The 12,459-nt window shown below is 51.5% G+C and overlaps 1 protein-coding gene across 1 annotated transcript in view; it reads left to right on the top strand.

Moving 5' to 3' along the window:
• Nucleotides 1-64: 64 nt before the first annotated feature.
• Nucleotides 65-12,459, top strand: part of TBC1D9B (TBC1 domain family member 9B) — a 56,722-nt gene continuing 44,327 nt past the window's right edge. Inside the window, exons 1-4 of the mRNA XM_019661375.1 lie at nucleotides 65-293; nucleotides 4,271-4,381; nucleotides 8,376-8,494; nucleotides 12,208-12,436. Of these exons, the coding sequence (XP_019516920.1) occupies nucleotides 176-293; nucleotides 4,271-4,381; nucleotides 8,376-8,494; nucleotides 12,208-12,436 (577 nt within the window). The 5' untranslated portion in view covers nucleotides 65-175. The remainder of the gene's footprint in view (nucleotides 294-4,270; nucleotides 4,382-8,375; nucleotides 8,495-12,207; nucleotides 12,437-12,459) is intronic.

Raw genomic sequence — 12,459 nt, 5'->3', positions numbered from 1 at the left:
GGGCCGGCCGGGAGCCAGCGTCCGGTGGTCCGGCCTCCCGCCAGGGGGCGCCGCCTGCTCGGCCCACCTCCCGCTCCGCCCTCCCGCTCGGCCCAGGCGCGGCGGCGGCGACGGCGACGGCGACGGCGGCGGCGTTTCTGCCTGGCCGAGCTGGCCCGGTACGAGCTGCCCCACGATGTGGGTGGCCCCAGAGGAGGTGCTGGTGGCCAACGCCCTGTGGGTGACAGAACGGGCGAACCCTTTCTTTGTGCTGCAGCGGCGCCGGGGCCACGGCCACGGAGGTGGCCTCACGGGTGAGAGGCGCGCGGCGGCCGGGCGGGAAGGGCGCGCCGGTGGCGGGGCCAAAGGACTCGCTCGGACGGGCCTGTCCTCGGTGCGTCGACGCGGGCGCGCACGTCAGCGCGCGCGGCGCGGGACGGGGGTGCTAGGCCCGGCTTGGAGGGGGCAGGAGACCCGGGCTGGGCCCGGGGTGGGAGGTGTGGACGAATCCAGGGGTCGTGGGCGCGGGACAGGGCGGAGGGCGGGGGTGGGTACGGAGACCTGGGAGCGCGAGTCAGAGGCCGGGCGGGGGCGGGAGGCGAGGACAGAGATCTGGGCGGCGCGCGATGAGGACGGGGAGGGGACTGAAGGAAGGCAAATGCGCTGGCGTTTGGAGGCTGGTCGGGAGATTTCGGTCAGCCAGCGGCCTCTGCCCGGATTTGGTGACGGAGAGCTTCCCGGTGCTGAGCCGAGGCATGTGCAGCTTCCTGGAGTGAGATTTCACAGCTGAAAGGCAGTGAGATCTCCCGGGCTTCTTTCTCGGCCTCAGTTTCCTGGCCTCTGAGGGGCCAGGAGATACCTTGTGCTACCTTCATTCCCAGCTCACGAAAGAATTGCCCTTTTAGCAAATTCAGAGTTCCCCCGAGCTGCAGGCTGGCCTTCACCCCAGTCCTTCCATCTTCTTCCCATTGGAGAAGGCGCCATTGGAGCTGCAGACCAAGGGTTTGCCAAATGACCGATATACAGTGTTCTGGTGAGCTTACCAGGATATGCCCCTGTGCCTGTGTGGACATCACCACTCACCCAGGACAAGACTGGACAGGCATCTCCTGGGGTTGTGTGGCCTGTGGATTCCAAGGAATGTCCCCTCGGCATTGCCTCTGCAGGTGTCTGAGGCCCCTCATGCTCCAGGGCCTGCACAGAAACTACCAGAGCAGAGCTGGGTCCAGCTCAGGGCGGGACCAGTGCCTGTGGTCCTCTGGTGGCCGTTACCATGCAGGACTTTGGGCACAATGTTGCCAGATTTTCCCATTTATCAAGAGAATTTTCCATGAAACATCCTGAATTTAAACATGAGCCCCTAATAAAGCCCCATCAGATGCAGAGACTTCCCATGGGAGACCTCTGCTGCCAGCCTCTCCTGGGCCACACCTCCTAATGTGGAAGAGACTTCTGATCCCAAGAAGACTATGTTCCCTTTAGTGCCTTGGGCTCCCTCCCAACGGCCTGGAGAATCATGGGAACCAGTGCTGGACTGCCCTCCTGACCAGGCTGATCAGTGGTCACCCTTGGAAGCTACTGTAAGCCCGTATAGGAAATTGAGGTGCAGGTGCCCAGTAGCTTTTGTTTGCCTAGGGTGCCAGTGTGTCAGATCAGCTGGTGTGCTTTGAGCGCTTGTTCTGTACTCTATTTCCATAAATGGTCTCAGCAAGTGGGTGGGTCCCTCCGTGCTCCCCCTTCCTACACAGAGAAGGCCCTTTCCACCTCACTCATCTCTCCGTATCCCCCAAGAAACCACTTGTTGAACTCACTCCAGCTAGGTTTCATGAGCCCTGCCATGGCCTTCCCTGTGCCATCATAGACATCATGGCCTCCTGACCATCTCCCAAGGAGAGGAACAGTTAGTGATGTGGTTTCATTCCAGCTGTCTTTTCTAACAGATGCCAACTTGTAATCCTCATTGAAGAGTCTGAGTGTGATGAGACGGTCCATCCATTATAAAGCTTTCAGGTCTCACAATGCATGTGTGCCAACAGTGTAAGGATGAAAATTAAATTTCCTAAACCAGAAGAGAAACTCCAACAGAAATCATGAAAAAACATTTATTCCAAATGCTGATAAAACTTGAATATGCCGTTTTAACTGCAATTTAGGCATTTTAGAAAATTTCAATAAAACAAGTGAGAAATTACAAACTTCTGACTTGGATGTATGTGAAAAGTACCCTTTTTTATAATTGGTAATTTTATTAAAGACTGAAGGGAAAAAATGATTAAAATGGAATATGAAACAAAAGTTTTGAAGCTTGAGTAATAAAATTAATAGAAATGATTCTGACATCAACAGGAAAATGGTAACAAAATATTTTGAGACCATACAAAAAGCAGCACTTCACTAAAAGGAAAAAATAAATAAATTTTGAATAGGAACAATAAACAAGTTTTTAGATAGCTTGTAATTCAATTAATGAAGAGGAGTTAATCAAGTTAGACATTTCCTCTGATTTGTCAGAGAAATTGTGACACTGACAAAGGGTGTATGTGATAAGAAGAAAAACTTGAAATGCCTTAAAATGCTTTAGTTCAAAAATGAAAAAAAAGGGCTGGCCGAGTGGCTCATTTGGTTAACAGCTTGCTGAAGAATGCGAGCTCTGAGCAACAGGGTCGCCAGTTTGATTCCCACATGGGCCAGTGAGCTGCACCCGAACCGAGCTGCCACTGAGCTTCCAACAGGTGGCAGGATGGCTCAGTGGTGAGAGCACGTGCTTCTAACAACAAGGTCGCCTGTTCGAGAAGTGGGCTACATCCACCCGCAACTAAAGACTGAACTCAGCACCTTGAGCTGAACTGCCGCCTGGATGGCTCAGTGGATAGAGCATGCAATCTTAACAACTGGGCTGCTGGTTTGACTCCTGAATGGGATGGTAGCTACGCCCACCCCCAATAAGACTGAACACAGCACCTTGAGCTGAGGGGCAGCAAGCTGCCGATGGGCGGCCGGATGGCGACTGGACTTGGAGCTGAGCTGGCTGTGCCCTCCACAACTAAGACTGAAGGACAACACTTGGCTGTTCCCCTTCCCCAGTTCCCCAACACTGTAATACTGTTCCCCTTCCCCAATTCCCCAATACTGTTCTCCTTCCCCAATTCCCCAATAAAATCTTAAAAAAAAAACTGGATCAGTGTTTTCCCAAATTGGATACTTTTAAAAATTTGCATGTCCTTTTCAGTCATGACTTTTGAGGCTACAAAGAACTTCCTTAAACGTCTCACAATAAAAATGACCCTGTGGCAGAGGAAAGACTACATTATCTTCCTGTTGCTTATATGGAAAATGATGTTACAAAATCACTTATGGGAAAAGCCATCAGAATACACAGCCAAAAATGTCAGGGGGGGCCAGCCGAGTGGCACGATGGTTAAGAACTGGCTTGGAATGCCAGAGGGCCCCGGTTCGGATCCCACATATGAGGGCCAGTGACACTGCCCTCCACAGCTAAGATGCTGAACAACAGCTCAACCTGGAGCTGGGCTGCTGTGAGTCACCGGTGACGGCGTAGGCTGCAACGCCTGTAGCAGTGGGTTGCCATGGGCTACCGTGTGTGGCCAGCAGCCAGCGTGAGCGGCCAGCAGCCGCAGTGAGCGGCCGTCCAAAAGCCGGCAACTGATGTGCCTCCCCCGGGAGGAGCGCAATGATGGTGCCAACTTGGGCCAGTGAAGCAACGTCCTCCACAACTAAACTGAAGAACAAAATGACAGCAACTTGTCTGTTCCCCTTCCCCCAATTCCCCAGCACTGTTCCCATCCCCCCAATTCCCCAATAAAAATCTTGAAAAAAAAAAATGTCGGGGTGGGGGAGGATATCTGAAGAGATGTGTCTGGAAGTTAATGAAACACATTGTATAATTTTTCTGGATTTTGTGATGCTTGTATTGTTTTTCATTTGTAACTGTTGTACTTTCTCAGTCTAAAGAAATACTTGTTTTCAAACCTAATTTTGTATTTTTCTTCAAGAGGGTCTCCCAGATTATTTAAGCTTTGGGCTTCATAAAACCTTCATGTGCCTCTGCTCACATTAGGAGGATAAGGAGGAGGATAAGCAGCAGCTTCCCAGAAGAAGTGGGAGGGGATTTTGTGATAGGGATCAGATACCAGCTGCCTTTGAGGAAAAAGAAGTCATTTGATGGAAGAGGGTGCTGCAGGGTGTTTTTCCCTCTGGGCCCAGCCCTAGCCCCCAGGCTCAGCTCTCAGCGCTGCCCTCCCTCACCCTCCACCTCTCCCCCTGCTCCCAGGTCTTCTAGTGGGCACCCTGGACGTTGTGCTGGACTCCAGCGCCCGCGTGGCCCCTTACCGGATCCTGCATCAGACCCAGGACTCGCAAATCTACTGGACGGTGGCGAGCGGTAGGTGCCCTGGATTGCAAGGGGTGCTGGGAGGACTTGCCCTGGGGGGGGGGGCCAAGAGGGAGGAGGGATGCAGCCCGAGTTCCTGGGCTGGGTGTTGCCCCCTGAGAACCCAGTAATGCCCCTCAGCACAGCCCAGGCCAGTGTCCCTCTTAGGAAGGCAGCTCAGTGTCCTGGAGCCGGACAGTGTCCTGAGTCATTTGTGAGCATTTGGGAATGAGCACATGCAGAGCAGTGAAAAACCTGAGTAACCTGACAGGTGCCCAGCTGAGGTGGAGCAAGGTGCCCTTCTGCCTTCTGTCATCTCAAACCTTAAATAAGTGTCCTTTTCGCAGCCTAAGTGCCATGTTTTTCCCATTGTTTTTTCTCTGCAATTCACTGTTTAAAGTGGCCCAGCTAGTACGGAAGTGCTGTGTGGTGTCCCTGTGGAGGCAGTGCATGCTGGGTGACAGTGTGCTGGTGACAGGCCCAGGTGACAGTGCACCGGCCACAAGTTCGCGGTTAGGGAGTTAACTTATATTAATAAGTTGCCTTTAAACAGAAAGACTCATAAAACAATTATGTATTGATCATTAATGAAAATGTGACCAGAGGCTCTAAGGAACTTAGCCCTGCTGCTTCTTTGGGAGCAGCCTTGATGAAATCATTGTTCTAGGAGATTCTCTGGGACATAACCACTGTGAATAAGGAGAATCGGCTGCACCTAGGAGGAAACACACCCCCCTTCCTGAGCATCTGGGAGGAAATCCCCTTCCAATGGGTACCTGGCTTAGGCCACTCGGATAAAACAGTCATAACCTGCCAACAGCTCCAGAAGGCAAAATTTTGGTTTCCCTTATTTTGAAAATGAGCAAATTGTAGCCCAGAGGAGTTAAGACACTTGCCCAGGGTCACACAGAACTGCAGTTCAGACCCAGAGCACCTGCTCATGTCCCTATGCCCCTATGCTAAATAGCTCTACATGCTAGAAGCTACGGTATCACTGTCCCACAGAAGAATGGTTTTCCTTGGGGGCTTGAGAAGAGATGATGAGAGCACTCAGAGCTGGACCTCAGCTTCAGGGAGGAGGGGTCTGGGCTGAAGGCACAGGGTGGGCAGCAGCACAGCCCCCTTTGCCAGGACCTGAACAAAGGTGTCCTGCCACTTTGTGTGAATGAATAAAGGCTCAGAAAGCTGAGTTTGTCCAGGGCCAAGCTAGATGGCCGGTAGGATTCCTGCTCCCCTGGTTCTAGAGCCTAGTGGGGCACTGGGGGGCTGGTTTGCCCACAGGAGGGAGAGGCTCCCTGTGGGGTGGGGACTGTCCCTGAGCGTGTGCCTGGGCCAGCAGTGTTCTTCCTTGGGGAGTGGATGGGTAGGGGGCAGTGGCAATGAGAGCCACCTCGATGGGGAGAGGGGGTGTAGCTGTGCTGCGTGGGAACCGCTTTGGTGGCATCGGGGCCTGATGCTGGGGGACCCCAGCCCTTAGCCTCAAGCCACAGCGTTGACCTGCTCCCACTTCCACCAGCCCACCATCCTTGCTCTGGCCTCTGCCATGCCTCCCCCTCTACGCACACCCCCTACCCCTCAGTTCTCCAAAACCAGACATGGCCCTGCTGGCACCTGCAGTGAATCCTGACTCCTCAGCCAGCCATTGAAGCACTTCCAGCATCTGCTTGCCTCCATTTCTGTCCTCCTCCCTTCAGCTCACATCTGGCCTTCAGCCAGTCAGGACACTTATAGGGCCTAAAGTTTCCATCTCCACCAGCATCCCCCCATGTCCATCTAACCTCCTTCTCCCGCTCTGATGTCACCTCCTATGGAAAACCTTCCCAGAGTCCCCAGGTCTAAGGACCCACCCTTCCTTCTTGCTCCTTGGGACTTGCCCTGTCTCCAGCAGCACTTTCACAGGGAAGGCTTGCTGGCTCTCCTGCCAGACTGGCAGCTCCCTGAGGGTGAAGGTAGGCTCTGCAGCTGGGTAGCCTAGGTTAGGATTATGGTTTGATCACTTCCCAGCTGTGTGACCTTGGGCAACTTACTTAACCTCTCTGTGCCTCAGCTTCATCCTATAAAGTGAAAATAATGGTACCTGTCGCCAAGGTGCTTTAAGAATTAAATAAAATAATCCACAAAAACTGAAAACAAGTGTCAGTGATTAATTTAATTAGCTTCTATATTCTTTTTATTTCCAGTACCTAGCATGGAGATGGCATAATTTAAGTGTTCACTTAGTACTAAATGAAGATTGTTACTTTTAACTAATAATTCTTTTAAATGTACATATGTAAATATTTATAATTACCCGCAGTGTAGACAAGATTTTTTCTGTTTTAGGCTGCCAAGAACGTGTGTGTAAAAGGGAATGAACAGTAGAGTTGCATCATGTGCAAATTTAACTTCAAATGTGGGCCTTGGCAAAAAGACAGAGAAAGAAATCCCTTCCCCTACTAACTAGACAAGGAAAGGAGGCCTTAATAGACATGCAAAGAAAAAAAAATGGTAATGTATGGATGATGCAGACTAGTGTTACTTGCATGTCGTGGCACACTGAACTGTATAAGCTCAGGTTTAAATGCTTTCACATGAGTGTCCTCGCACAGGCCCATGGGGAGGGTCCTTCCTTAGAATTGCGTGTTAGGGTGCTGAGCTGCTGGCATAAATGTAAAGAAACAAACATCAACCCCAACCAAAACAGCTAGGCTGTGACATGTGACAGAGCAATGAGCAGGTACCTGGGCAGGGAGATGGTGGGGACCAACTCAGCCAGGCTCAGGGCGGGGTCAGGGCTGAGTTTTCAGCTGGTGGAAGGGTGTTTCCAGGTAGGGGAGGGTGGGGTGACCGGGATCAGGCACTCAGCAAACGTGTCCGTAGTCCATAGCCGTGCTGTCCTTGTGGCTTTGCTGAGACTACTCCATGCCAAGTGTGAGGGTCTTCCCGGAGTCACATGATCCACTGGGCCAGCGGGGTGCTGACGATCGTTCACCGTCCCGTGCCAGGACAGCCGTGGGGATGCCGGGCCTTCATACCTCTTCTTATTCTTGTGTTCATTCGTTCAGAAAGCAATTATTGAGTGCAAACCCATGCCTGGCACATGCAAAACCCCCAAAAATCGGGTGCCGGGGGCAGGGGAAGCCAGGCCATGCTGACACTTCTCTCATCCCTTTGCTTCTCCTCTTGGGGCCCCTTTGCCGAGTTCCCTGCTGGGAGCAGACGGCACAGCTGCCCCTCCCTTGGGGAATGGCATTGGGCTGCCTTCTCTCAGTTTTTCCATTTGCACTAGGCCGTCCATGCCCTCCAGGGCCCCTCCCTGAGGAGGACGGGGACCACCTCCTAGGCAGGCAGACACTGGAGGCCACCCAGAAGCTGAAGGGGTCAGACAGGGCTTCCCAGAGGAGGCAAGGGCAGGGCGGGGATGTGAGCCGGAACATGACGCATTGCTGGCAGAGGCCTGTATGGGTGCATCTGACCTCAGAGGGGAGTGGGAGCTGCTGGCCCGGCCCGGCCTGCCCAGCCAGAGACCGGCAGTCGGGGCCAGGGGCGCAGGGGCGAGGGGTCCTGCAGGAAGCTCCAGCTGCCACCTGTGGACTCCTGTCACTTATACCCAGCCTGACTGTGTCTAGTCAGTCATCTGTATATCGAAGACCATACTATGTCCTATCTCAAAGAAAGATCCTTGTAAGTCAGCAAGCTTGTAGATGTGTAGACCATTTCTTGGGACACATAGGAAACTAGTGGTCATTCTGACTCAGCATTAGTGGGTAAAGAGGATTTATTCCCCATGTAGCTCTCTGCAAGTCTGCCTGAATTTTTTTATTTTTCATTTTTACAGGACCATGTATGATTTTTGTAATATGTGTATATGTAAAGTTTAAGAAGGAAAAGAGTAAGCACCTTAAAGATTGTCATCACTTGGATATAGCAAATATGGTCCCCCATGTAATCTCTCTTCTTAAGTTTGTGCTTAAAGCCTGGTGATTGTGTGATTCTCCTTTTCTTTACTCCACCAAACCTCCCCTAGGTTCTTCCCGCAAAGAGATCACAAAACACTGGGAATGGCTGGAAAATAACTTACTCCAGACGCTATCCATCTTTGACAATGAGGAAGATATCACCACTTTCGTCAAGGGCAAGATACACGTAAGGTTCACTTGCCCTTCTCTGGGCTGGCTGGGTTCACACATGTAAGTTTATTTCGTCTTCAGACAACATGGTGGTGGTCTTATCCCCAGTTCACAGAGGTGGAAGCGAAGTGTCCACTGCCATTCTCTTGATGTTGAAAGGGGCAGGTGAGCGCATTGCCCACACAGGCCCCGTCTTCTCCTGGCCAGCCTCTGGGACTCCCACTCCCCACAGAGGGCCTGAGAGATGTACACGGGTATGCAGCTGCCCACCAGCTCCTTGACTGGCAGAGGCAGACACTGGACATGATAGAGTTGAAGCCATGTTTCTATTATAAAACTAACATGACTTAAAAATGCATACCCTTTGACTCAGCTGTTCCGTTCCTTGGAATTTACTCTGTGGTGCATTCATATGTGTCAGGGTGTCCCCACAACATGTCTGCTGAAAGACTGGAGCAGTGCCCCCCAGGCCCCTGGTCAGGAGCAGCATGCTCTCTGCAGCATGAGAGACTTGAGGCTGCAAGCAGAGCTTGTGCTGGGCACTTCCTGTGTCCTGTGCTGAGCACTGTATTCAGGGGATGGGTAAGTCGAATGTGATACGCTTAGTGGAATATTTCACAACCATCAAGGTGATAATTATGAAAATTGTAGCAATATGTAAAAAGCAGAAATGGTGCTGTTTAGGCTATTTCTTCTTGGGGGATAATTAACACGATAATGAGCATTTTATCTGGGTGTATGTGTGCATTTTTCTTTCTGTTGGAGTATTGCCTTAGGTTAGATTCCTGGGAGGGCTCTTACTGGGTAGTTTCATAGTGCTGCGTTGCTTTGGGCCCTTGTGACCTCATGACACCAGCACTTCCTAGACCTGGCAGATGGCACCAAGAGTTCCTCAGCTCTTCTCTGTGCACTTTGGGTTCAAGGCGAGACCTGTGTTGCCTGCTAGCTCCAGAGAAACAGGCAGAGGACAGATGCAAGCCTCCACTGTCCTCATGAGCAAGCTCGGCTATTGCAATAGCAGTAATAATACTAGTAGCAGCATTACTGCATGCTTCCTATATGCCAACCTCAAGCAAACCAATCCGCAAAAGAGAACAAAGAAGTTCTAAATGACTCACGAGTCAAAGAAGAAATGGACATTAGAAAATATTTAGAACGGAATAATAATTGAAATACTGTTGCATATCAGAATTTGTGGGATGCAGTGAAAGCAGTGCACGGAAGGAAATGTAAAGCCTTTGATCTCACATTATAAAAGAAGAAAGGGTGAAAATGAATTAGCCAAGCAAGCATCCAACTCAGTAAGGACTCCAGAGAAACCAGGAAATTAGAAAGAAGGAAACAATAAAGGACAGAAGTTAATTCCATAGAGAACAAGGGAATAATAGGGAAGAGCAGCAAACCCCAAAATGCCCACAAGCCCGTGGTGGAGAGGGACCTGGGGGCAGCGCGAGCCTCCTGGAAGCAGCCTTGGGGAAGGAATGTGAGAAGCACTTGTACAGAAGCAGAGTTAAAAGAAAAAGAATGCTATAAACAGCTTTAAGCCTGTAAACTTAAGAGTGTAGACAAGTTGGACACTTTATTAGAATAATATGTATTCATTTGCGATTGCTGCTGCAACAAGTTACCACAAAGTTAGCAGCCTGAAACAACACAAATTCACTATCTTTCTGCTCAGGAAGTCAGAACTCAGAAATGGGTCTCATGGGCTAAAATCAAGGTGTCAGCAGGCTGCCTGCCTTCTGGAGGCTCCAGGGGAGAATTTGTCCCCTTGCGTTTCCAGCTTCTAGAGCAGCGGTTCTCAACCTGTGGGTTGCGACCCCTTTAGGGGTTGAACAACCCTTTCACAGGGGTCGCCTAAGACCATCGGAAAACAAAAAGATATTTACATTACGATTCATAACAGTAGCAAAATTACAGTTATAGAGTAGCAACGAAAATAATTTTATGGTTGGGGGGTCACCACAACATGAGGAACTGTATTAAGGGTTCAGCATTAGGAAGGTTGAGAACCGCTGTCTAGAGGCTACTTGTGTTCCTTGGATCTTGGCCCCTTCCTCCATCTTTAGTGCCAGCAGTGTGGCAACTCCCAGTCAGTCAGTCAGTCCCCCCATCTCATCCCCTCTGTGACCCTGATCCTCTTCCCTCCTAAAAGGAACCCCCTGATTACATGGGCTCACCCACATAATCCAGGATCATCTCCCCCTCAGAGCCCTTACTTAATCACTTCTGCAGAGTCCCCTTTGCTCTGAAAGGTCACATTTCCCCAGGTTCTTGGGATTGGGGTGTGAACATCTTTAGGAGCCATTATTTGGCCTACCACATCATGGAACTTACACTGAGGCTCAGGAGGAAATAGGAAACCTGAATAGTCCTAAAACTAACTATTAAAGATATGGAACCCAGAATTTAAAATTTACCCTGTGATTTTTATAGTGTAGCCGTTATCGGCCAACAAACAGAAAATCCCAGGCTGTGAGCCAGGCAGGCTCATTCCCGTTGGTGGGAAGTGTTACTCCTTGAGTAGCGGCTGGTGGAGAATGCAGACAGGCGTGCCAGCCTCTCTGTGTCCTGCTTGGGGGTCTCCCGGGTGCAGCTGCTGGTGGGGACCCAGGAAGGTGGCCCCCAAGCTGTCCAGGGCCCACCTTGTATTTTCCAATGGAGGGATTACAGTGGGTGGGGAGACAAAGGCAGGGCCTTGATAATGAGAGGGCTTTGCCAGGCCTTTTGCCCAAATTAGAGCCAGTTCCTACAGGACAGTCCACAGACACCACAGGCAGCTTGAGGGCGAGATGTTGAAGTCGCAGCTACAGGAATACCGGCTGCCCTGAGGTAGGCGGCATCCGAGCATACCTTACCTTCGGGTCCTCCCGTGGCTCCTGACTGTCCTTCCTCCTTGCCCATGGGTGGAGGGACAGGAGGCCCAGCACAAGCAGCAGGGGAGGCCATAAGCACTGGCCTTGAATTACCTTCGTGTATTGAGTAATCAACCTAGAAAGTCTGTGGACACCTTTTGAGCTGAGTGTGCTAAGAGCCTCTTACCCCACGAGGCTTGGGGCTGGCCCTGTGGTCTGGAGTGACACCCTGTCACCCTGAGCCAGTGAAGGTGCAGGCAGGACACAGCATGGATGTGCCCTGAGGTGAGTAGGCCCTGAGGCTGGTCTGGGGGTGGGGTCGAGAGGCAGGGACCCCCTGGTATATGGGGGTGAGGGGCTCAAATACAGAACTTCTCTAAGACATCATCATGAGAAGAGCACTTCACAAAACAGTGCCACAGCACAAAGCCATCTGAGTAAAGAAAGAGGGAAAGAGAAACGCACGTATCTGCTTAAAGGTGCTCTAGTGCCTGTGCGTCTGGGAGGAAACCAGGAGAGTGGCTTCGGGGGTAGCAGGAGAATCCCTTTTCACTGAATACAGTTTTCTACTGTGCATTTTTTAGAAATTTTTTATAAAAATAAGTGTTTATGTAAAAAGTCACTGCTCTCTGCTAGTGGTGATAATAGTTCAGGGAGTTTAGGGAACTTCCTAGTCACATGGGTGGCATCTGTCCAGCCACATGCTTTGACCACTTGCTGCCAGAGCAGCTGACTGGGCCTGCCCCTGCTGTCGCCCTGAGGCCAGCATCCTGGTGCCACCACCTGGGTTCCCCGGGCTCTGCTCCTGCCTTTGCCTGTCCAGGCGACGGGAACCCTGGACCTGCTGAGAACCAACCCTCTTGTCCTCCTGCAGGGTATCATCGCGGAAGAGAACAAGAACCTGCAGCCCCAGGGAGACGACGACCCCGGGAAGTTCAAGGAGGCCGAGCTGAAGATGCGGAAGCAGTTTGGGATGCCTGAGGGGGAGAAGCTTGTCAACTACTATTCCTGCAGCTACTGGAAGGGCCGTGTGCCCAGGCAGGGCTGGCTCTACCTGACCGTCAACCACCTGTGCTTCTATTCCTTCCTGCTAGGCAAGGAAGGTGAGCGCAGGCGCCTCTCTGGC

Source organism: Hipposideros armiger, unplaced genomic scaffold, assembly GCF_001890085.2.
Source record: "Hipposideros armiger isolate ML-2016 unplaced genomic scaffold, ASM189008v1 scaffold_347, whole genome shotgun sequence".
Classification (NCBI taxonomy): domain Eukaryota; kingdom Metazoa; phylum Chordata; class Mammalia; order Chiroptera; family Hipposideridae; genus Hipposideros; species Hipposideros armiger.
This window is presented reverse-complemented; position numbering and strand designations above follow the sequence as displayed.